The sequence below is a fragment of the Neomonachus schauinslandi genome, chromosome 5, assembly GCF_002201575.2.
Source record: "Neomonachus schauinslandi chromosome 5, ASM220157v2, whole genome shotgun sequence".
NCBI classification, from domain to species: domain Eukaryota; kingdom Metazoa; phylum Chordata; class Mammalia; order Carnivora; family Phocidae; genus Neomonachus; species Neomonachus schauinslandi.
In genome coordinates this window covers 100,926,265-100,953,393 of record NC_058407.1, presented here as the reverse complement: position 1 = coordinate 100,953,393, position 27,129 = coordinate 100,926,265, and the positions used below count along the sequence as shown (strand labels likewise).

The window sequence follows — 27,129 nt, the reverse complement described above, 5'->3', positions numbered from 1 at the left end:
TATAGTGTATTATTAGTTTCAGAGGTAGAATTCAGAGATTCATCAGTTGCATATAACACCCACTGCTCATTCCAACAAATCCCCTCCTTAATGCCCATCACCCGGTTACCCCATCCCTCCACCCACCTCCCCTCCAGCAACCCTCAGTTTGTTTTCCATAATTGAGTCTCTTATGGTTTGTCTCCCTCTGTTTCCATCTTATTTTTCCTTCCCTTTCCCTATGTTCATCAGTTTTGTTTCTTAAATTCCACATAAGAGTGAAATCTTTGTGATATTTGTCCTTCTCTGACTTATTTTGCTTAGCATAATACCCTTTAGTTCCATCCCTGTTAATTTACCATTTCTTGAGCAACATCTTCTGGCACATCTCTTTCCAAGTCAAAGGAAAACTCAATAGCTTCATTGTCTTTGTATTTTCCCTTTAATTTCTTAATATCTTCAATACGTAGCCATAATTTAATGGCTATCTTTTCTCCATCATCTTCTTCTGCCAATTCTACCCGTACCCCTGTTTCCTCCTGGAAGAAGGCATGGTTCAAAAGGTCTTTGATAGAATATCTTCCAAAGAGAGGGAAATGAAACAAAAACAAAACAAAATGACATTAGATTGAAAACATAATTTTCAAGTGTGGCTGATAACTGTTATGCTTGGAATAATAAAGACTGTAAAAAAAAAAACAAGTTTATAACTCATTTCTACATTGCTCCATGTGAACAGTGATTATAGTTTTACTCTCAAGTTATACAACATCATTTATAAATAAGAGCTAAAAGCGATACTTTTTAATCTAAGTGATCTAATCTCATATTAGTTAACAATGTACTAACAATGGCAAGTAATATACAGAATGTCATAGCTTCAAAATACCACATAATTTATGTAGAATTTATAGTTAACAAATACTCCTCTTATTTATGATCCCATCTGATCCTTGACCAACATCCAATGAGATATTATTTCCTGATTATTAGGAAACAAAGGCTCAGAGAGGGTGAAAATCTTGCTCATGGTTATAAGCCTCAAATGGTTGAATCAAAATTTGAAAATAAGTTTTTTGATTTCTAGTTCTTTACCTTCTACTACAACTTTATTTACCACAATAAATTCTCTCAATTCCTTGTTCAACAATTTGTGTACTAGGCAAGAAGTCTGAATGTGGAATAATCTTCTTTAGATAAATGGTTTCAAAATACCAGTAATCTAGTAAACTGTACCATCCAAAAAGAAACAGAGTAATATGTTCTAAGACTGGAAACAAATACTCCTTTGTTTATAGTAAAAAAAGTTCTTAGATAAGGGACTCTCCTTTCCAAACACTGTATATAAAATTAGAAACCCAAACTAAATTTCTACTAAACAGCCTTAAAGATAAATAACAAAGTTATGAAAAGAGTAGGAGACCGGAGAAGTGAAGATACGGAATTCTTTAATTTGGTTGATATACCTGATTGCTCACATTCTTCAGGAGGTAGATTATGCTCAACTTACAATTTATATTTATACTGGCTGGTCTACTTTTTCTTTTTTGGAGGGTGAGGGGGGATGGTGTGGGTAGATTATTTTTCAAAAACAGACACTGGATCTTTGCCATGCCTAACGGGTGATGAATCAGCTATATGACAGATCAGATACTTGCCACTCCTCTGAGAAAAGTCCTATTAGTACAAATGACTAAGCCAAATCTCCTCCTAAGCTTTGGGCAAAGTTGTCTCTTTTTACTGAAAGGAATGCTGATGTTTTGCTCTTCAAAATTATGGCACAATGACAGCAAATCAAGATGTGTAGCTGAGCTTATTTTAAAGGGCCAAGATTTTATTTCACCTTTTAGAATTCAACGGGTAAAGAATTAGGTACAGATCTGTTGGTCAGAGAGAGACTGAACCCTACTGAATTTTATAAATCATGTTGATGCTTTGTAAGTAGTTTATGTTTTAGAAGTAGTTCTCACTGAATACAGCACTATGTTTAAGGTGGTTCTGGTTCACTTGAACTCTACCATACCACATTTTTACAACATTTCACTCTATCAAATCTCAATACTATCTTAAATGGACAGAACTCTTTAAGATTTTTTTTAAAAATTTATTTTATTTTTTAAGTAATCTCTACACCCAACATGGGGGCTTGAATTCACCACCCCAAGATCAAGAGTAGCATGCTCTACTGACTGAGCTAGCCAGGCACTCCCAGAACTCTACTTTTAAAGATATTACATGACATAAATAGAGAGAGACACAAGTGAAGTACTGAATACACTTCAGATTGAGTATTGTATTTAGAGCATATCATTACATTTTACGTTTTTAAGCAACACCTAAGTCAAAAGTGGCAACTTACCTTTCATCTTTGTTTTGCCGTATGCATCCTTCAATAATTTCCTTCACTTCAGGAATTGCTACTTTGTCAAAACTGGCTGGCTTCACTCCCTGAGAAACATAAAAATAGCAACAAAAACACATTAATAAAGGCAGGTTCTTTGAACTTTGATTTTGAATTGCCTCTTAAGGTTCTATTAGATTAGCCTCTCACCATCCTGGCTTTTTTCTGATTTGCCTACAGGAGCTGGTCCATTGCAGGGTCAGAGTTGGGTAGTAGCAATTTAGCTCCCACAAGAAAACAACAAGAAATAGATAGCGTGGTCACTTACTTCCATGGCCTCCATATGTAGGTAAGGAAAAATTGAGGCTGTTGTCATATCTTCTGCTGTGTTTCAGGTAAAGGAAGTTACTGGCTAAAGAGAAGGGCCAAATGTTCTAAAAGGTTAGATCTTTTGTGCAGCCTTGTTCCCTAACACATTAATCAATGCAGTATTTAACAATGAATCCATGAATGGGCATGAATTCACATGCTTAGTTTGGCAGGTATTCTATTATCATAGTACTCTAACAACCTCAACAAGTATAGGAGTTAAGGATTTGGATTGGTTTAGCTTGATAACAGAAGAACAAATTGTCTTGTACATATGAAACATAAAATGAAAAGTGATATATCAGATCCATATAAAAGACAAGATTTCTAATTAATTTCAGAAGAAATCTCAATACCGCTATTATATGTAATACTATGTAGTATCCTAGCAGTATTTTAGAATCTTCATAAGTGTAAATTTTTTGCAAATAAAAATTTCAGCAATGTGTGGAAAATATATGTAAGATGTAACAAAATACTCCTAAAAGGTGATATGGAGAAAACATCTCATTTTCTCTTCCCACCTTGTCTAAGTAACCACATGGAGCAGCTGCACTAATATACTGCCCAAGTGGCACTGTAAGTCTCTAAACACATAAAACACAGGGAATGGAAAATGAGGGAGAGGGACTAGAAAAGTTAGAATATAGTATATAAAGTTTAATCATCTATAGTCTCAGTGACAAGACAGATTAAAACAGAATTAATGATAATAATTTGATAAATCACAGGAATGCATGTAACTTCTCATAGATTGAAATGAAATGCATCAAATGGTTACCACTAAAAAGTCTTTAAATATTGGAGTTGTGATGGGATAATTCTCATCAATTACTCAACTGCATTATTAAAAACTCCTGATTTGGAGGAGTCTATCTCTACCTCTGGGGCTAACTTTCTACACCAAAGAAGTGTCAGCAGGGCTGACCCTAAAAGTTAAATCCATGCATTTAAAAAGGTTAGTTTCTAAGTACTGACTAAAAGGTCACAATCTTCCTCAATCTTCTTATTTTTCAAATCCAGCTATGTTTTCCCAACTGGTCTTTGTCTTCATATAATAATTCTAATGAGAACAAGAAAATAATGCTGCTGAAGCAAAAGGCTGCTTTAATTGAGCAAGCTGGTATGGTATTTTAAACTAAGGCTTTAGAAAATAGGAACTGTTTTAAGAAAAAAAATGAATAATGTACTCTAAAAGTTCTCTGGTAGTAGAAACACTGGAGATTTTGTTTTTTGTTTGTTTTTAATGTTCTACAATAAACATGTAAAACTGTAGAAAAGCAAACTTTAAAGATGCTATTTATAAACATAATGTGAAGAACAACCTAAAATACTTTAAGTTTGTAGAACATTCACTATTGACAGAAAATTATCTGAAAGAATGTTCTTTGGTAAAATTAGACACTTAATATATATTTGGCCTTTGCATGTAAAGACAATTCAAATATTACAGGAAAATGGCTAAAGAAAATATAGAATATGATTAGGAGAAATGCTTCTTCTATAAAAATATATATTTTAGGGGTATGTAGTTTGGTCTTCAGGCAGTAAAACTACATATTAATAAGACACACATACACTGATTATATTAGAAGACTCTTCTGTTCCAATTTAGCACAGGCATCTTGGAAAGATGATTTCAGATTCCTTGTCTAGCAAATGGGGATAATATCTGTACAATTTACCATCCTATATTCACAGCAGCTAAAATCAGATGTAGTATCTAGACTGAAAGCTCTCTGAATTAAGTTTGCTGACCCAAGGTCACTTTTGAATTCAGAGGCAATCACCAAAGATAATAAAGCTTAGGGTTAAAAGGAAGCAAAGAATTCTCTTGAAAAATAATCACCAAGATCTACAGTGAACCTACTTTTATCCTTTGTTACCCTTAAAAATAAGTAATACTCTTGTTAATCCTACCCATGCAAACATATTCACATTCACTACTCTACAAATAGGAATTCCTACTTAAAATTGAAATACTAGCTGAACAAATGAGCTATATAATGTCGTAATAGCAAACCAGCAACTGTGAATCATGTAACACCTTGAATCTACTAGGTTAAGCTGCTTTCTCAACCTATTCAAGATTCAAATATAGAAAATTCCATACAATGCTATATAACATTGTGATGCCACTGCCAACTTAAAAAACATATTACAGGTGCCAAGGTAGCCAATAAAATTGAGATCTAACATACCAGCAGCTGGTATTAAAAGATTAATGCGGCTTACTGTTACCCACTTAGATAATGAAAAAGGTAGAAGAAATTTCAGCTACCAGTCAGCTACCATCAAGAAGCCAGGATTGGGTGCCTGGGTGGCTCAGTTGGTTAAGCCACTGCCTTCGGCTCGGGTCATGATCCTGGAGTCCCGGGATCGAGTCCCGCATCGGGCTCCCTGCTCAGCGGGGAGTCCGCTTCTCCCTCTGACCCTCCCCCCTCTCATGTGCTCTCTCTCTCCTCTCATCCTCTCTCTCAAATAAATAAATAAAATCTTTAAAAAAAAAAAAAAAAAAGAAGCCAGGATTATCAAAATATCTAGCAGAAGTATTCTGAATCATTTGAGAAGCAAGAATATATGGGGACTGTATACTGTAAGTGACCCCCAAAATGTAAAAATGAGCATGAAACCTCACTAACCCTGAAAGTGACCTACAGAAAAGTCATCTGGGACATATAATAAAAAGCTGCTTAAAATAAAAAAGTACAGAGGCGCCTGGGTGGCTCACTCGTTAGGTGGCTGCCTTCGGCTCAGGTCATGATCCTGGTCATGATCCAGGTCAGGGTCCTGGGATCGAGCCCCGCATCGGGCTCCCTGCTCCGCGGGAAGCCTGCTTCTCCCTCTCCCACTCTCCCTGCTTGTGTTCCCTCTCTTGCTGTGTCTCTCTCTGTCAAATAAATAAATAAAATCTTTAAAAAAATTAAAAATAAAAATAAAATAAACAAGTACAGGTTTTGACACATTCATCATACCTATAGGCTTCTTAAGAAATGAAAGAACTCAATATATTTAAAAATATTTTTGGTAACTGATGATTTTTTAAGTTAAAAAATGATGTAGATTACTCTAAAACATGATTTTAAGCACCAGACAGAACAAAGTAATGATGAGAAAGTATTTTGATAATATAAAATTTTGTCTTCATCTGTTTCCCTTTTAGTTCATATACTTCAACAAAGACAATCAACTTAGAGCCTTTAAAATCCTAATGTTACCTCTTTCCTTTATTTCCTGATTTGACCCCACTAAGTACTATTCTAGTGCAGTTCTGACCAGTAAAGGCAAAGTTTTGCTCACTAGTTCTGAATGAGATTTAAAAACACAAAATCAGAAGAAAAGAGTACTAAGGTAGATAAATTGGGCTAATATTTTACACATAAGAAAAATCTGGTTAGAGACATACCCTCTTACTCCATTCTTCTACAGCCAGCAACTCACTGGCTCTAGAAATATTCTTGCTTACTTTTGTAATTCACAAGATCTCTCTTTAGGCAAATAGTGCTATGTTATGTTTTTTTGACATGGGAGGGTAGCATGTTTCCCTGCATTAAACAAAAGTACTTCTTGAGCATCTAATGTATATCCATTTACTTCAGAGTTTATACAAAATTATGTATTGTCTTAAAACAAAAACAAAGGCCACTTGTGTGCAATTTTAGAGTGGAAAGAAAGAAAGAAAAGAAAAAGAAAGAAAGAAAGGAAGGAAGGAAGGAAACAATTGTGGCTCCCCCCAAAGTCACACTAAGAGTTGATATGTTTATAAAATGTTGATTTGAACTAAGAAAAATGAAAAAGACATACATGCATTTTATAGACTTAGTTTTTCTTTTAATTCTATATACTTATGGCTTGCCAACTAATCTGCTGGAAAAATAAAAGTGAGTCATAATATAATATTCTCTGGTTCAATATTCTAGCTCTTAAAACTGCCAGCACTTGCTTCTTAAAAGCTCAGGTTTCAAATGTGTTAGGGTAACATTTATCTATACTTTCATAAAAGTAAAATCTTTCCTCACCATTTAGAATTGAGAAAAGCCTCCTTCTTCCTCATACAAAATGTAGTGGAAATTAACCACAAAAATTCAGGTATTTTAAAAAACATTCTAAAGTAAACAATTTAATATTGCTACATATATTACCAAATGGCTACAATACACCTTTTGTATATATCAGAAATTCTTACCCACCTCCTTTACACAATCCTTTTGAGGGCAGCAGCAGCAATGAGAATTTATGATGACAAACACTGAGCAAAAGTCTTTCTTTGTAAAATCCATCACAAAAGACTAAATAGACTTGTTACAGTTAGAGGAAAAGGGAGGAAATTGATAAGATGGAAATTAACAGTAAATTAGCCTACAGCATAAGCAAGGCAGACATCAAAGTCAGACTGAAGCATAGCTTCTTGTTTAACACTAGCCATGCTTCTCCAACTCTCAGACATGAGTTTAACTCTGCTCAGCCAATAATCTATTTATTCTAGATTGGCCCTTTAAACAAGCCTACATGCTGAACAGCAGGGAAACTGTTCCGCTACTGCTCCTCCTGCTTTTCCTCCAAAAGCAACAGATCCCGGAACAAGCAAAATGAGATTTTTACTTGGTCAAAGCTCCACCCATTATGTCCACAGGTTCTGCCTCCTTGACATCAAAACCCACACTAGAAATCTATTTATCTAAACAGTCCCTCACCCCTATCGTGTTGTAACTGTGCTTTTAAAAGAAAATGGCTCAACAACCAAAATGTAAACTCTGAATATGCAGCCAAAAGAACACTGTCCAAGGAAATCACAATACCAGATTTGGGTTCTCAGGTCTACTTCTCATATATCAAGTGTGTGTGTGCAACCTGGGCCACATCCCTTAAACTCGCTGAAAACTGTGCGTAACAATTTACCTAAATTACCTAATTTAAATATTTACCTACTTTAAAAAGAGGTGATATTAAAGCCTTACTACTCTCTCATGGTACATTAAAAAAAATAAACAGCTGTGAATTAGTACACAGAATTGGTAAGAATTTACTCTTCCCCCTTCCCTTCTATTAAAAGCCTCAATATGCATTTATTTTATTTTATTTTTTTTTTAAAGATTTTATTTATTTATTTGAGAGAGAGAGAATGAGAGACAGAGAGCATGAGAGGGAGGAGGGTCAGAGGGAGAAGCAGACTCCCTGCCGAGCAGGGAGCCCGATGTGGGACTCGATCCCGGGACTCCAGGATCATGACCTGAGCCGAAGGCAGTCGCTTAACCAACTGAGCCACCCAGGCGCCCTATGCATTTATTTTTTAAAAAAGATTTTATTTATTTATTTGACGGAGAGAGAGAGACAGCCAGAGAGGGAATACAAGCAGGGGGAGTGGGAGAGGGAGAAGCAGGCTTCCTGCCTAGCAGGGAGCCCCATGCGGGGCTCGATCCCAGGATCCTGGGATCATGACCTGAGCCCAAGGCAGACGCTTAACGACTGAGCCACCTAGGCGCCCCTCAATATGCATTTATAACTAAAGATATTTGCATTTGCCAGGAAGATCTCATGGACCCAAATAACTACTACTTTAGTGATTAAGGAAAGGTTTTTCTTCATGGCATTAACAAAGATGGGAGAAAAAGCACTTTTCAATGCACTGTCATTATGGGTAACAGAATAAAGTCTATCCCTTGTAATGTGGTAAGCTGGAGTCCGCATCAAGACAGTGGGTATTAAGGCTTTAATTATTCAGTAACAGTAACATAAGATAAGGGCTTGGAAGCTATTTGGTAGGAATACTTCTAAAGGATAGAAATAACTATTTAAAAAAAATGACTACTAATTCTAACAAGCTATCTTTTTTTTTTTTTTAAGATTTTATTTATTTATTTGACAGAGACACAGCGAGAGAGGGAACACAAGCAGGGGGAGTGGGAGAGGGAGAAGCAGGCTTCCCGCAGAGCTTGATCCCAGAACCCTGAGATCATGACCTGAGCCGAAGGCAGACGCTTAACCGACTGAGCCACCCAGGCGCCCCCTAACAAGCTATCTTAAAGTAGTTGCCACTGATCTCTGGTTCAACACAATTCATCACTACTAAGTAGGTAGTCTAGAATGTCAGGTATTGGTCAGAAATACAATAATGTGGTCCAGCCTTACCTTTAACTTAAATGTTTGAGTAAGCCTGCTTAGGACTATGCTTAGCTAAATGAAAATGAAAGAGCTAGAAAACAGGTGATTTGTTGCTTGGCTTTTAAAACTGCTGGGCAACACACAAAACCACAGTGAGATTGGTTTTTTTGGACAAATGTATAATGTAGGCACAAATATCTAGATCTATAAAGACCAGTCTTTTCTATATATCAAAATAAGAATTTTCAACATATACAGTAAAAATACCATTCACATATGGACAACAGTTTACACATCTAAGCTCTAATTCCTCTTAAAGTCAGTGCTTTTCTCTACATTTCCTCATTTCTTTCAATGGTATCATCTCTATTTCCATGATTTAGAATAGAAAACAGTCATTTTTAGATGCTTCTTCTCCCAAAATATTTAAGTACTATTATTCTCTATGAACTCTTTAAACAAACATAAGAAAAGCAACTGGTAAACACTTCTGCTACTAGCACTCCTAACTGTCCCTCCAACAGTCAAATATCTCTGGCCAGGCAAAATTAGATTTTTACTAATTTCTTTGTTACTTCTCAAAATCATTGCTTCTTTTGCATAAAAACTGTGACCACCAAAGTCCAGATTATCAATACCTCACCTCTTTAAGCTTAACCAATTTAAGATGGGTTTCACTGTTTCCATTCTCTCCATCTCCAATGTGTATTTTATATTATGGCCAGCTCAATCATCCAGCCTCACTTAATCATCTAACATTTAGCCATTTCCAGTCACCTGACATCATTTAACTCACATCACATTACTCAAAACTGGTTAAAAGTTCTCCATATCTAAAGACGGCCATGAGATCACAGATTTAGAAAGAATCTGAGTGAGAGTCCCTCCTTGTTCAAATGAGACAATTTTGGCCCAGAGAGATTAATGCCATGTCAAAGCGAGAATTAATTAATTCAACTGGCATCTATGGAGTATCTCGTCTAGCCTACTCATTATTAGATACCTGCCAGAAACACTGTATTATCTTCAGCACCCAGAATAAAATAGTAAGGGCCTTGCAGTGGTAAAGCAAAATCTAGAAACCAGATCCCACAATGCCTAGTTCAATGTTACTTCTAGTCCATGTTACAGTCCTTTTTAATTTCCTTAATCTAGTGTGAAAAACCCTCACAATCCAACTTCCACCTTCTTCTCTACTCTTATCTCCCCAAAGTAAGTCCAAATTGGTTACTTGTTCACCAAATACTTAGTGCACATTTTCACTGACAAGAGTACTCTTTCTACTCCCCCCTTTTTTAGCCACCTGAGTTCTACACTTCTTTCAAAGTATACCACAAATCATGGGGCGCCTGGGTGGCTCAGTTGGTTAAGCAACTGCCTTCGGCTCAGGTCATGATCCTGGAGTCCCTGGATCGAGTCCCGCATCGGGCTCCCTGCTCGGCGGGGAGCCTGCTTCTCCCTCTGACCCTCCCCCCTCTCATGTGCTCTCTCTCTCTCATTCTCTCTGTCTCAAATAAATAAATAAAATCTTTAAAAAAAAAAAAAAAGTATACCACAAATCATATATAATGAGAAGGCAGCAGCTACAAAGCATCTATATATGAATCTTTTGGCATGTTAGTTATTTATAAGATACCAGGACACTCATCATTGCTATAATGTACTTAAATATAGAAACTATCTCTCTACATCCCACTGGTTTTTAAGTCTATAGTCTAATGCCTTATGAATTATATATCAACATTCAGTGAGTCTAAAAAACCCCAGCTTTTTGAGAAATTCTGAAATAAGGATTTTACAATTGTTCTTTAGTATCTAAAACATTAAGAATGATACCCAGAACTGTTTGTTTTAATATTAACAGTCTGATTAAGAACCTTTAATATTAATCAAATCACAGTATAATGGAATGCCTCTGAAAATCATGCAAAATGCTCCCAAGATAGAGCCCATGATACACAAAGTTTTCTTTTACATGTAGAATCCAAATTTATTGGATTATAACAGGAATAAAATTTATAAAGGAACCACTTTCAGCTAATTCCAGTGGATTCAGATCTCTGGGATAGCATAAAAAATTCTAGCTGCTGAAGAAAAAAATAAAAAGTGTTCCTCAATTTTTCAAACATTATCTAATCAGGAATCAGCCTCACTTGTTTCTGTAAAAAAAAAAAAGTGGGGTAAACTCTAATCTGTTATATAAAAAACTAAAAGGAATTTCACCCTAACTGCTTTAATTCTGTTTTTCCCAGACAGAATGTTCAAACCTTGCAATCCAATGGCTAACAGAATCAGTGACAAAGTCAAATTACACAAACAAAGTAATTAAAAATCCCCATTATTTCTAACTTGGTTGTTATGAGGCTGGATTCAGCCAGATTCTTATTGGTATGAACCATTAGTTTACAGGAATTTGAACATACTTTATGATCCCATTGGAAACAAAGCTCTTCAAACTCTCTACCAAATCTAGCTAGTTCTATCAAAGGAAATTAGTTTACCTCATGATTCCCCAAGGCTCATTACTCTCTGGATACATGAAAGCTTGTGTGTGGCTCCAACCTCAAGTGCACTATCCTTCATATAAAAAAATTGATGCCATTGCTTATTGTAGTTTCTATTCTTTTAATAGCAGACAAAAATTGTGCTAACGACATTACTACTCTTATTTGGATTTTCTCATTACCAATGGCAGATTTTCAAGATAACTGAAGCTTTTCTCCTTTAAACATGGATCATGAACCCTCTATACTGGGCTCAAACCTGTAATACCAGTCTTATGCTGTCCGTGTACCTTAATTTTTTTTATGCTATTTTTTCCCCTTGAGGTCTAAAAAAAAGTTAAAAAAGCAAAAACAGCGGCACCTGGGTGGCTCAGTCAGTTAAGCATCTGACTTCGGCTCAGGTCATGATCCCAGGGTCCTGGGATCGAGCCCTGCATCAGACTCCCTGCTCAGGGGGGGGGAGTCTGTCCTTCTCCCCCAGCTCATGCTCTCTCTGTCTCTCTCCCTTAAATAAATGAAAGCTTAAAAAAAAAAAAACCCAGCAAAAACAGGCAAAGAAAAAATTTCAAGGTTTGTATTAATGTCACGTTAAGATGCTTGATTTCTGACACCACCATCACCACCACTATTATTATTATTATTATTATTATTACTACTACTATTTCTCTTTCATGTCCTTGGGACAAAACGCTTAACCTCTGATTCTATTTTCTTATCTGTGAAATGAAGATATTATCTACTTACCAGGATAAAATTAAGATAGTATATGTAAAGCACTTTCCAAGGTTATTGGCAAGAAGCAAGATTATAAATGTTGGCACATTCACTGTCCTCTAAAACTTGACTTTAAGTTCATTAAACACATTTTAATAACTGCAAATTACTGAATGTCACTGGATAAAGAATGGAAGAAGAGACAACTTATTACACTACTAAGCATATCATAATGATGTTAATGATAACAACAGCAATACCTACTAAGTACTGACTGATAACTATATACCAGGCATATATGTTCTACATGCATTTCTCATTTAATCCTCAAAACCCCCTTAGGTTCAGAGAAGTTAAATAACTTGCCCAAGGTACCACAGCTAGGAAATGACATTGCTGGGATTTAAACTTAAGCAGACCCAACTCCAGAGCCCAGTTTCTCCACAGCAACGGAAAATTGGCTTTTACTCTCTGCAGTTCTGTATTCATTTCACAAAAACTGAGTGCCTGTGACTTGTCAACCTCTAAACACTAGGAATAGAGCAAAGAACAAGTCAAATAAAACCCCCAACCCATAGAATTTGTATTCTAATTGGGGCTTTAGATGAATGCTGTAAGGCTGCGATAAAAGCCATGAGGAAAAGAATAGAAGGAACAGCAGTAAAGTGTGTGCACACTGAAAAATATTTTAGAGAGGGTGGGCAAGGAAAGCCTCTCTGAGCAAGTAACATTTCAAGTACAGGCCTGAATAAACTGCATGTACAATGACATATAACAATTTATTATCAGTGCACTGTAGAACGTAATTGTTAAACCACAGTCTACATTTACCCCCTCTACATCAGCACTTACACAGACAGGTTTAAATAACCTTAGGTCACGGATTGATACTGTAATTGACAGTTATGGATTCGGTATAGTATTTTGGTATGAGCACAGGATCTGGAATCAGATAATAACAGAAATAACATGAATGCTCTGTTATCTTCTAGATATGTAATCTTGGGTTAGCCTTCTTGGGCTTGAGACCTTTATTTACAAAATGCTGGTAAGAGTAGCAATTACTCACTTCCCACTCCAGGCTGTTGGGAGAATTAAATTATGTAATATATGCAAAGTGTTTAATGCAATGTCTGGCACAAAGAATGTATATTTATTAATATTTACATTGCTATTACTCACTATTTGTATGACAGTGCACCACTGCAGGGTCAGACACGTAGTAGTGAACTGACCTACAGAGGAAAAAAGAAACCTGTCTTTGAAGGGCTCAGTTCTAATGGGGGGACAATAGTTAATATCAATATATTAATTATTATATTAATAAAACAGAGGTAGCATATGATGGGAACATAGAAGAGGGAATGATACTGTCATGACTTTCTTCCAAGAATCCTAAAATATTTCCGGTAAAAAGTGCCAGGGGGCTGAAGTTACTGATAATTATTTCATATAAAATTTGTCTCACCACCTCTGTGACAGGGGGCCAATAAAGTTCTCAACTTAAACATACTTTTTCAGGAATACTGTCATTTGACCCTCTGAAGGAGATCAAATCCCCTACTTCTTTATGTCTATAAAATCCATCTACTTCAGTGCAATTACTACTTCAATGTTTACTGATTACTAATAGGGTATACATGGTAGATCTGGGATGAAAACCAGAAATATGGAGTGGTAAGGGCACGGGCTGGTGCTGGTGGTGGTAAGGGAATGGCAGGGTGAGGAGAATTTGCATTAGGGAGCCCTATGATCTCTCAACAGATAACCAAGCATGCTTCCTTAATAAATGTGCAATAGTTAGGCACTGATGCTAACATTACTTTAATAAAATTAGTTAGATTAATATCCAAGGCAGACTCAAGGTGTATTTCATCACAACAGTCATCACTAACTGCTTATATAATTATATATCATTATATAATCTAGGGATTTACTTTAATCCCCCACGTTTATCTTAGCACCCAAAACATGAGAAAAACTTTAGAAAACTAAAAAAGGACACAGCCATTTTTATTCTTCATTGGAAGCCAGAAGATGGGGATGGAGGTTGGTGAAATCAAGACATTTCCCAGGTAAGAAATTTAATGATTGACAGAACAGAATAAGGGACTATAGATAATACAGAACTAAATTTTCACAGCTAGAGGAAAAATAAAGCACAAGTGAATGCCTGCAGTATGCTTAGAAACTAAGGATTCTTTTTTTTTTTTTGAGAGTGAGAGAGAGAGCGCACGTGTGCGTGCTAGAGTGGGAGATGGGAAGAGGGAAAGAGAGAGACAGAATCTTAAGTGGGCTCCATCCTAGGGCTCCATCCCATGACCCTGAAATCATGACCTGAGCCAAAATCAAGAGTCACATGCTTAACCAACTGAGCCACGCAGGAGCCCCTAGAAACTAAGGATTCTAACATAGTTCCAACTGACTTAAAGAACTCCTCAAGCTTTTTACTCCATCTTTTCTATAGCTTGACTTAACTATTTTGCTTTTTAAAAAAAGCAATTCCTAAATAAGTCAGAAAAAATGCAATTAAATAGGGTAAAATTTCTAAATCAGTCTGGGTACTTAGAATGCTAGTAAAAAAGTTTCATGAATGATGGAATAGTACTTTTCAATTAATGTCTTGGTATTATATTATTTAGTCTATGGTACACAGAACTAGAAAGGACCTCAGGTGATCACTATTCTCACTCACACTTCTCAAACTTTTTTTTTTTAAAGATTTATTTATTTATTTAAGAGAGCGAGAATGAGAGAGAGAGAGCACATGAGAGGGGGGGAGGGTCAGAGGGAGAAGCAGGCTCCTCGCCGAGCAGGGAGCCCGATGCAGGACTCGATCCCGGGACTCCGGGATCATGACCTGAGCCGAAGGCAGTCACTCAACCAACTGAGTCACCCAGGCGCCCCACACTTCTCAAACTTTAATGTACACATGAATCATCTTTGGATATTGTAAAATGCAGGTTTTGATTGATCTGTCTGGGATGGGGTCGAAATTTTACATTTTCAACAAGTGCCCTAGCATACCAATCTGGGAACTACACTTTGCATAGCAAAGATCTAATTAGAGACTCTCAACATGTAGTATTCAAAACTCTATCAGGGGTCCTACAAGGTACTTCTTTTCCAATGACATATCTGCGTGAGGCCAGATTTTCTTTATACATTTCAACCAAATAAAAAATATTGCAACTGATTTCATACAGAAGCAGATATGAGAACTCAACGGTCTTCTTTCTGACCAGACATTAAAGAGAGCTGCGAAAATATAAAAATGCTGCTCTTTTCACTAAATCTTTAAAATTAGTTTTGGAAAAAATAGTATTTTGCAAAAATGTTCTTGAGGTCAACATATATTGGGCTTATTATATTATTAATTGATACATTATAAAATCTAGTGATAATTTCTAATATGGTAAAATAGGTATAACACAAATAAACAAAAGCTCTTTGAGGTCCTCAATAATTTTTATGAGTATAAAAGGGTCCTGATAAAAAGACTCTGACAGCCACTGAACTAAATCATTCAAGTCTGGCAGCTGCTATGTTAATCTCAAAGATCTTAATGGATGAATCTTAAACCTCTACCAGGCCTTTGCAATGTTGTATAATCTAACCAAGTTCTTTATCGTCAATTATGATTTTTCTTCCTTTTTATTTAGTCTCCTCTAGGTCAAGAAAACAATTGCTGAGCATATGCATATTAAGTCCCTTCTTCCAATTATGCATATTAAGTCCCTTCACTCAAGAAATCTAAAGGAATGGTTATCCTTGCTTCTCGAAAGTTTGCATTACGCCACTTTGCTTTTATGAAAGATCTACATTAGTACCTGTTTTCACTAACCAAAAGAAAACCAAAGAGGGCTTTTGCTTTTATGAAAAAGGGCAAAAAGTGAAAACAGGATTCAGGGCTTGTTTTACAGTGAGCCAGTACAGACACAGTACATACCCTGAGCAGCAAGAATAGCAATGCCAAACTACTTCCCCTGGGAGCTACATCCAGCATCCAAATTACATAGCTTTGAATTGTGCCTGTGAACACCTGTGCTTTATCTTGACTTATTTTAAGCAACTATTAGCAAGATATGTCCTAAGGTATTAGAAAAGTCTGAGAGTGGTTATTTTTGGGGTTTGCGAGTACTCAAAATATTTTGATATAAATGTAAGTTAATTATTCCTTCACTTTATGCCTTTTTCAACTTATAAAAGATTTCACAGGAATGCTCTGCTTGTGGATAGCGAAGGAAACCTATAGCTCTAAAAACTGAAAATGATGGGTCTCAATGAGAAGGACTCATGAATCAGGAATTGTCCTGAAACATTTGAGGTATTTTTTTTTTTTAAGATTTTATTCATTTATTTGAGAGAGAGAGAGTGTAAGAGAGCACAAATGGTAGAGAGGGAGAAGCAGGCTGCCCATGGAGTAGGGAGCCCGATGCGGGGCTTGATCCTAGGACCCTGGGATCATGACCTTAGCCAAAGGCAGCTGCCCAACTTACTGAGCCACCCAGGGACTTGGAAACATTTGAGGTATTAACAAGTGAAATTATGATCTTATACGAAATCTCAGAGAAGGAAGTGTGAGTGATCATAAGGTAAAAATTATGGTGAAACACTTCAACAAAATACAGACCTAGCCTCATAATGGAAAGAGTTACTTATAAAATAGTTGTTTAGAAATTACAACAATGAGGGGCGCTTGGATGGCACAGTCGGTTAGCATCCAACTCTTGGGTTTCAGCTCAGGTCATGATCTGATGGTCCTGGAATGAGCCCTGCATTGGGCTCCACACTCAGCACGGAGTGCCTGAGATTGTCTCTCCCTCTCCCTCTGCCTCTGCCCCTCCTGCTTGTGCTCTCTCTCTAAAATAAATAATCTTAAAAAGAAATTACAAGTATGAGATTTGAGAATCGATGGAAAAGTATGTGTATAGGTGACTTTCTTGAATATACTTCATATCCTGGAAGTTTGACTTTTTCTAACTATTAAAGTCATTGTTTCCAGCTCTATTTGTACCAAATAGTTTTACTCATCCTATAAAATGTATTGCTTTTATATGTGTATCAGTTTCTACTTGCTACGATTCAATATCATTTTGGGATAATTTTGTTAATACTTCAAAGGTGGCCTTAAGTTTCATTCCTCTTTTGCAAGGTAAATTCAAACTTCCAAACTTACATAGTGTCTAACTGACTATATTTGGGATTCCTTTAATCAAAAATCATTTATTCTTCAAAATATTACTAAGTGCCTACAATGTTCCATATGCTATGCTATCAATATAATATTGTATAAACAAAGACTTGGTAAATCAGGCTCTGGGACAGTATCTTTTAAGACATTATATACTTCATCCTTTCTGTTCCCAGTCCCTCTCCAGAAGGGAGGGTGGCTGGCTATCAGTTCAAACAGTTTAACAATGAGAAAAGGAGGAAGAAATAAAATTTGTTGAACGTAACAAATGTGGTATAGCCATACAATGGAATATTATTCAGCCATAAAAAAGAATGAAATGCTGATACATGCTACAACATGGATAAACCTTGAAAACATTATGCTAAGTCAAAGCGTAATACAAAAGGCATAACAGAAAAACAAAGTATAACACAAAAGGTCATATATCATATGATTCCATTTGTAAGAAATGTCCACAACAGGCAAATCAAATCCAGAGACATAAAGTAGATTAGTGGTTGACAGGGGCTCAGTGGAAGGGGGAATGGAGAGTGACTGCCAATGGGTATCGGATTTCTTTTGGGGGGCTGATGGAAAGGTTCAATATGAATATATTAAAACACTGAATTGTACACCTTAAAGTATTTAAATGATAAATTTTATGGTATGTGAATTTTATCTTTTTTTTTTAAAAGATTTTATTTATTTATTTGAGAGAGAGAGAATGAGAGACAGAGAGCACAAGAGGGAAGAGGGCAGAGGGGGAAGCAGACCCCCCGCCGAGCAGGGAGCCCGATGCGGGACTCGATCCCGGGACTCCGGGATCATGACCTGAGCCGAAGGCAGTCGCTCAACCAACTGAGCCACCCAGGCGCCCCTGAATTTTATCTTTAAAAAATGGCGAAAAACTGAAAACAGGGTAGATACTATACTAAGAATATGGAAAAGTGATACTGGTCTTTCTCAGTTCTATTAAATTAACATGCAAAACTCAATGATTTAAGAAGGGGATTTTGAGCTTGAGTCTGTATCTACAAATAAAGATACATTTGTTTATTAGTATAGTGTCTCAAATGCCTTTTCTTAAAAATCAAATTATTTTTTATTTTATCAAGTAATTACTTATAAATTTTTATCTGATCTGATGGCAGTGCTGTGCTTTCTGAAGCCAAAGAACTCTGAAACACTGGTTTTAGTCCTCAGCCTCTAGTGAGCAACTTTTGAATCAAGTGTGGCTATGGGGTGCCTGGGTGGCTCAGTCGTTGGGCGTCTGCCTTCAGCTCGAGTTGTGGTCCCGGGGTCCTGGGATCGAGCCCCACATCGGGCTCTCTGCTCGGCGGGAAGCCTGCTTCTCCCTCTCCCATTCCCCCTGCTTTTGTTCCCTCTCTCGCCGTCTCTCTCTCTCTGTGTCAAATAAATAAATAAATCTTAAAAAAATAAAAATATAAAAAAACCCGAAACAGTATTTGGCTATGTTTTCCACCTACTCATCCTATAGTCATTATTTTTAATCAGCTAATCATATTTGTTGGATTAGATATAGAACAAGCATAAAATTTAATATCAGTCACCTATACAACTTGCATTTAAAAAAACTGTTACTACCATATAATTTATAACTTGATTTCTGTAAATAGCAGTTATTTTTATACTTCATTTTACATAAAGAAACCTAAAATTCCATGATCCCTTGAGACATTTTCAATACCAACCTTGATTTAGAAAAATAATAAGTGAATTTGCAAGATTAATCAGAGACACTTATCACTAAATAACAGAGATAGCCCAGTCAATACCTATTCAGTGTCTCTAACAACGGCCTACAAAACAGCAGAGCCATTGTCTGCTGGTACATAACAAAATTTACCCCCCATTTCAAAATAGAAATATTATAAGACCAACAAAGGAGGCTGGTATGGCTGAGAGTGCTTAAATATATGGCTACCTAATGTGTATTTCATCTATCCAGTCTGTTTGATATAAAAAAACATTCAGGGACGCCTGGGTGGCTCAGTTGGTTAAGCGTCTGCCTTCGGCTCTGGTCATGATCTCAGGGTCCTGGGATCGAGTCCTGCATCGGGCTCCTTGCTCAGCGGGGAGCCTGCTTCTCCTTCTGCCTGCTGCCCCCCCTGTTGTTTACTCTCTCTGACAAATAAAATATTAAAAAAAAATTTAGTATTGTTGTCAAGTAAATAAGATATTGGTTCATAAACCTTTGTGTTTAAAGTCCAGAATGATCACCTCAAGCAGTAAAATTGGGTTTAAGAGGTTATTTCTAAGACCAATACCAGTAATAAGTATGGCCACTGAAAAAATGCTTTTATGTTAAAACCTCTTATGTTTTCATCACAGAATTAAAGTGAAATTTCTCTTCTGACAGAGAGAAGAGTGCCCACAAATTTTCAGAGCTAATAATTTAAGTAGCTACTTGATTGCACTGAGATTCTCACATCTACTGTAAGTACAGAGGTGAACAGCATTCTAACAGAGGAACATTATCACCACTTCTACAGATTAGTAATTACTTACAGAACTCTTCAGTGGAGAATTTTTTTAAGAAGTTCTGGTGACATGTGTTTAGAATAGCAGTCAACAACTTTTTCTGTTAAGAGCCCAAACAGTACATATTTTAAGCTTTTGGAACCACACAGTCTGTTCCAGTTACTCACTCTGCCATTGTAATGTGTGAAAACAAAGATAATACAGAACAAATCAGTGTGGCTATGCTTTATTACTTTAGTTATGGACACTGAAGTGCTCACATGACATGAAATATTTTTCTTTTGATTTTTTCCCCCAATCACTTAAAATGTAGAAACCATTCTTAGTCATGGGTTGAACCAAAATGGCCAGCCTGATCTGGCCCATAGGTCATAGTTCACTAATCCCTGGTTTAGAGTATGATAGAATGAAGAAAAGTAATAGATTGTAAGTTAGTAAATAAAATACACAAACCATTCCATATGCAAATTTATAATTTTATAGTCTTAAAGTTATACATTTAACCTTATAATCAAGTTTAATGATCAAGATCCATCTTCTTAATAGGATATGTATTTACAATGGGTATTTATTCTGTATTATTTATTTTCATAAATGGCAAGTGAAAAATAACTTAGCTTAATTGAATTCTAATTTATAAAGAAAATAAACCTCTCATCCTTTCACTCTGGCTATCTCTACTACAAATCCTTATTTCAGTCTATCAGTCATTCCTTTGGATTATTCCCACAGCCTCTTAACTGAGTTTTCAGCTTTTAGTCCTTCATAAATCCATTCTCCACTCTGGAGCCAGAATAATTTATTTATTTATTTATTTTTTAAAAGATTTTATTTATTTATTTGACAGAGAGAGACACGGTGAGAGAGGGAACACAAGCAGGGGGAGTGGGAGAGGGAGAAACAGGCTTCCCACTGAGCAGGGAGCCCGATGCGGGGCTTGATCCCAGGACCCTGGGATCATGACCTGAGCTGAAGGCAGACGTTTAAGGACTAAGCCACCCAGGCGCCCCCAGAATAATTTTTCTAAAAATTTAAAATTTAAGTTTGATCTTATGACACCTACCACCCAGTCTTAAAGTACTGCAATAGTTCCCCCAATGCTCGAGTATAGTTTAAGCTTTCCTTTCCTCTCTTATCCTGTTTCTTTCTTTTCCCACTTCCAAATTCTACAGACATACAAATAATAGATTTCTCACATGCAACACTATTAACTTAGTCTCTCCCTATTTAACATCATTTTCCCAACCTGTTCAAACTCAATTAGGCACCACTCTTTAATGCCTCCATTAAGTAGCTATCCCAAGAATAACTGGTTTTATACCATATGGTAACTATCTGGCTTGTCTCTTCTCCCTCACCTAATAAGTTCTTAAGAGACAGGATTTGGGTTTTACTTAACAAGAATATTTAATACCTAGTATCTAGAAAAAAATCTGGAACAGAGTAGACTTAAATATTTGTTGGATGAACCCATGAACTATTGAACTATTACGGGTTGAATTGTTGCCCTCCCAAAAGATATGTTAAAATTCTAACCCTCAGTATCTCAGAATCTGACCTTATTTGAAAACAGGATCATTGCAATTATAATCAGTTAAGGTGAGGTCATCCTGGATCCTCACCACCACGTGAGATAGACACAGAAGTGCTGCAGATGCAAGCCAAGAAATGCCAAGGATTGCTAGCAAACCATCAGAAAAGGTAAGAGGCAACCAAAAATTTTCCCCTCCGTATGACCTTGCTTTAACCTTGATTTTGGACTTCTGGCCTCAGAATTGTGAGACAATAAATTTCTGCTGGTTTAAATCACCCAGTTTGTGGCTCTTTGTTATAACAGCCCCTGAAAACTATGCCCAAATACTTGGTGAACCAATTTACACTTTAGGTGTATACATTTCCTGTGTCTCTCTATACCCCAAACCTCAACTCTTCCTTGAAAGTTAGGTTAAAAAAAATTAATCAATATGTGTGGACGTAGTAAGGTAGCTTAATGTAATAGGATATAATAGAATAGATGATTAAATTCACATATTTGGATTCAAACAAGGATTTGTACAGGACCTATCGAAACAACTGGGTGGTTCAGATTTGTTTTAATTCAGTATTTTAATTTGTCAACTATTCTGTCATTTCTAGCAAAATCAGGAGAGTTAATGAAAGGAAATAAAATCCAAGGCAACTTTAAAAAAACAGCAAATTACCCTTAGGAAAAGTAAAAAAAATAAAAGTAATTCACTTACAAAATTTTACTTACTATTCCTGTAGTTAATTTTTAAAAACAAACTCTCATTGGTTATTTCAGTGAAAAAGTTGAGAATTACGTGTTTATCTTCTCTTACACAGACTGTATAATTACCACGGGAGAGGAATCTGACATATCAAGAGATAGGTCTCTTTTTTCTCTAGAAAATTCCTAGAAGCCAACCATTACTCAGTCTTTTGTTTTTCAACTTTATCCCTAAATTCTGTTCATTAAACTAAGAGTCAGCCTTTTTCCCCCCAATTCTTTCTCACAAGTAAAGCGTATACCCACACTTGCCAAGCCTTATGTTTCTTTAAGAACTATATTTGCAGATTAAATTATCTTGTATATAGAAAATCTTCAGGAATCTACTATAAGCTATTAGAATAAATTCAGTAAGTTTATTAGATTCAAAATCAGTATGCAAACACCAACAGTATTTGTAATGAACAATCGAAAAGATGAAATAAAAAACTCAATTCCATTTATAATAGAATCCCCCCCCAAAATACATTACTCAGGAATAAACTTAATAAAAAAAGTCCAAGATTTATACTCTGAAAACTACAAAACACCACTGAAAGAAATTACAAAAGATCTAAGTAAACGGAAAAATATCCCATGTTCTAAGATGGTAAACCTCCAAACTGATTTATTTATGGATTCAATGCCATATGTACCAGGATTCCAGCTGAATTGCAAAAATTGACAAGCTGATTCTAAAACTTATACAGAGTTGCAAAGGACCAAGAAGAGCCAAAACCTGAAGAATAAATAGGAGGACTCAAACTTCCCAACTCAAAACTTACTACAAAGCAAGACATATAGATCATGGAACAGAACTGAGGGTTCAGGAATAAATTCATGTGCCTATGGTCAACTGATTTTCAGCAAGGGTGAAATCATTCAATGGAGAAATAATAGTCTTTTCAACAAATGGTACTGGGACAGTTGGATAGTTGTCACAAGCAAAAGAATCAAGTTAAAATCCTTACTTCACACCACATACAAAAATTATCTCAAAATGAATCAAAGATCTAATTATAAGAACTAAAACTCATAGAAGAAAACACATAGGGGTAAATGTTCATGACTTGAGGTTTGGAAATGGATCCTTAGATATGACATCAAAAGCATGAGAAAAACTAAAGATAAAATATATAAACTTGGCCTCATCAAAATGAAAAACTTTTATGACCTAAAGGGCACTAGTAATATAGTGACAGTAGTAAGAAAAGACAACTGGGGTGTCTGGGGTGGCTGAGTCAGTTAAGTGTCTGACTCTTGATTTCAGCTCAGGTCTTGATCTCAGGGTCGAGCAATTGAGCCCTGTGTCTGGCTCCGAACTGAGGGTGGAGATTTGAGATTTGAGATTCTCTGATTCTCTCTCTGACCTTCCCCCTGGCTCTCTCTCTCAAAATAAATAAACAAATCTTAAAAAAAAAAAAAAAAATACAACTGACAGAACGGGACAAAATCATTAGAAATCCTCTATCTCATAAAGGATTTCTATCTAGAATATATAAAGAACCCATAAAACTCAATAATAAAAAGACAAATAACCCAATTAAAAACCAAGCAAAGGATCTGAATAGGCATTTTTCCAAAGGAGAAAAGACAAAAAGTCAATAAGCTCTTATCACCATACTGTAATTACAACTGTTTGCTTACACACTTATCTTCTATATTGGAGCTAGTTTTCTGAAGACAGGGAATATATATGTTATTCATCTTTAATTACCTGTTGTCAGGTTCTGGACTTGGCATGTAGCAGGGATTCAGAAAATGTTGCGTGTATTTGCATTTGAGACTTATATTTGGGATAGTGCTAAAGATATGGATAGAATTAAACAGAAATACTTTGTAGAGATAAGATTATAAATCTTAAAGAAGAATATAAAGCAATAAAAATAAACAGCAAGCACCTATATATAGTGCTTATTATATGCTAAGCACCATTTTAAATGCTTTAGATTAATTCAATTTTTGAACTCCTAAGTAAAATAATCAATTACAAATAAAATGCTATGATTCAGAACAGTTGAGAAGCTCAGAGAAGGCAAAAATCATTATGTAGTGAAGCCCATCAGATAAAATTTTGTGGGGGAAGTCTGTTAAATCCAGTATAAAAAACTGACTGGATAGTAGAAGAGCACACATAGAAAGTAAAGAGCATGTACAAATGAAGAGGAAAAAAGGAAAGGATGTGGCATATATGCAAGATAATAAAGAGGACCGGCTTCACTAAAAAAAGGTGTTTAGATAAAGATGAGGAATAGCAAAGATTATAATAAGAATTTGTACATGCTTTCATAAGCAAACTGGTATCATGTAAGTTCCTTACACAAAAAAGAAATAGCAAGGAAATTCAACTAGTTCAAGTGAAGCAGAAAAACAAATTCATACTGTTAACTACTTCAGGATGACAGTGTAAGGTGTGTAGTACGTAAGATGTGAAAGCAGAGTTCTGACAATGGGAATGAAGACGGCCTGTACCTAAGAGTTATTCTGAACCAAGAACCTGATAAATAGGATATGGTGAATAGAAAAACAAGGAATCAAATGTACTTCTTGAGGTTTCAAGAATTCTAAATAAAACACAGGGAGGAACCATCCAGTGAATACCCCATCCTACCCCCAAAGAAAAAAGTGATAATGTAAATTATTAGGCATTGGGGGGAAGAATAGGGAATACTGAACTTTGGAATATAGATATAGAACTCTATCTAAGAAGCAAAGCAGATGAACTTTCTAAGGGTAAAACAGAATAGTGATTAGGATACTTATCACAGAATTATCTGAAGGCTAAACAAACTACATTTACTACATTTCTCCTGCCCTCACCCAGCCTGAGAAAAAGAAAGGAGGGGGCAACAGTTGTAAATTAAGAGACATAACAATAAAGTATCTTCTGTGGACCCTGACGGGGTCCACAAAACACCGACTGTAAACAGACATCTCTGAAACATCGGGGGAAATATCTTAATAGATTAGGATATTTAGATGATCCAGAAATTACTGTTATGCTTTGAACTCTGTGGTACTTATAAATGATTTAATAAATTCATAAATCAATTTTAAACTATTTAGGGAAAGATCTGTGAACAAAGCAACTTGAGTTAAGAGCATTATTTTTAACTCAGAAATTTGTTTTATGGTTGGAGGGAATGAACCTAGATGAATAAGTTAGGGTTTGAAAAGTAGTAATGAGAGTATTTTTAAACATAATATATCTCAAAATAAAGTTTTAAATGTATGCAAGGAGAATCCAGAATATACTGGTACTTCTTTGATCTTTATTTTTGCTCTCACTAAATCAGAAGCAATAAAATCCCTCAACTCCCTCTTCCCCCAACAACTGAGTGTGCTTTCTATTGTTCTCTTTTGCATGGTTTGATGATATCCAGCTTGGCATTCCTTTTTTGGTGTGACTTAAGCTCACTAATCATGCTAAGACTTACACTGGTCACTCGACGGTAGATCTGAGCAGCATTTTGGCATTCTGAGTAAGGGTATTCAGATGTGGCCATCTCAAGCATGCACATCCCAAAAGCATAAACGTCAACAGATTCATCGTATTTTTCCTCATACATCTCGGGGGCCATGAACTCTGGGGTACCTTAAATTAAAAGAACAATTCAGACTCAATGTGAGCAGAGGCTACAGATATTACTCACCTGGGGAAGAAGCAGAGGGGTTGACCTGTGAGATAGAAGGAAGTGGAAGGGGGGAAGAGAAGAGAGAAGAGTGGTGGGGGCAGGGAAGAGGAAGAAAATCTTAGTCTCTTTGCAGCATGGCCTTCATAAAAGAAACTAGAACAGGGTCAAGTGTCTATTTATTTACTGTTTCAAACGGATTACTGTTATACAATGTCAAAATGGAGACTTGGATAAGAGAAAAACTGATATAACTCATAACGAAAACAAATGGAAGGAAAAGTAAGAGACTAGCAAGAAATAAAGAGGATATAATGGCATCTACCAATAAGACAAGGTGGGTTAAAAAAGATCAAAATACTTGTCTGCCCCCTACTGTATGGTAGCTGTAAGGTTAATATTTATAGCTAGACTTTGGCCATTAACATTCCACCTGATCAGTTTCACTTTTAAGGAGGCCTTGCAGTGAAAAATCTAACATTCAATATGTTTTTTAAAAGAAAAAAATAAAGTGTAATTGTCTATAAAGGCCATTCACCAGAGCCCCTTTCTTCACCTACTTACCATACCACCTGCAGTACACAAATAAGTCTACTGCAGATAACAAGAAAAATAGTGAAGGACATCTTAACAGATTTTACAGACAAAAAATAAATACACACAAATGGAGAACTCAAATACAGAGTGAGTTATAAGAATAGTGTGGTCCCACAGACCAGGTTTTCCAATGTTTCCAAAGAAATTAAGTCTGGATACCTCAAACTATAGGGCATTTCCAAGAATAGGCTTACATACTATGATTTAAACAAAAAAAGAGGGGGAAAACTCTCTTGGGTTAGAGATTTTTAAGGAGCCAAAGACAAAGAAATGTTTCCTTTTCCTGTAAGGAAGGCAAAAAGGAAATTCAGCTTTAAATAACTCTTTTCCAATTCTTCTTGTTAATCTATTTTAAGAAAATTTAAAAATAGCATTCCGAATCCAAGTCACATAATATTCTATGGAGGACACTATTTTATAAGAATGTACAAATTACTGGTGTTCTATGGTTTTCTTTTAATACATAAAATTCTAGCCCACTTAAAAATTAATGGTTTCCTTGCTGTCACCACCTTTGGGGGGAGAACAGAGTATTTGTAAAGATTTCAAGTTTTCAAAGTGTCATATCCTCTTCAGAGAGTGAAAGTTTATCAAAATAATAAGCATTAAATTATTTTTCCAGCTGCAACTCTGTAACATTTAGTTGAAAGTCTGAAAGGACAGCCTCGTTCTTTAGATCAGTGATTCTCAACAAGGGGGCAATTTTGTTACCCAGGGACATTTAGTCCAGAGACATTTTTGGTTGTAACAACTGTGGGGGAGCTGGAAAGGGGATGTGTTCCTGGCATCTAAATAATCTTATAATGCACAAGAAAGCCCTTACAAACAACAAAGAACTATCCAACCCCAAATGTCAAATAATATTGGGTTGAAAGGCTGTTTCAGATATATCTTCTGAAGACTAGGAGTAAGAAAAGTTAAAACCAAGTTCTCGGAATAAACTCATT

The 27,129-nt window shown here is 35.9% G+C and overlaps 1 protein-coding gene across 1 annotated transcript in view; it reads right to left on the bottom strand.

Moving 5' to 3' along the window:
- Positions 1 to 27,129, bottom strand: part of WNK1 (WNK lysine deficient protein kinase 1) — a 143,500-nt gene that overhangs the window by 47,746 nt on the left and 68,625 nt on the right. The window contains 3 exon segments of the mRNA XM_021690700.2: positions 339 to 558; positions 2,339 to 2,427; positions 25,391 to 25,548. Coding sequence (XP_021546375.1) covers positions 339 to 558; positions 2,339 to 2,427; positions 25,391 to 25,548 — 467 coding nt within the window.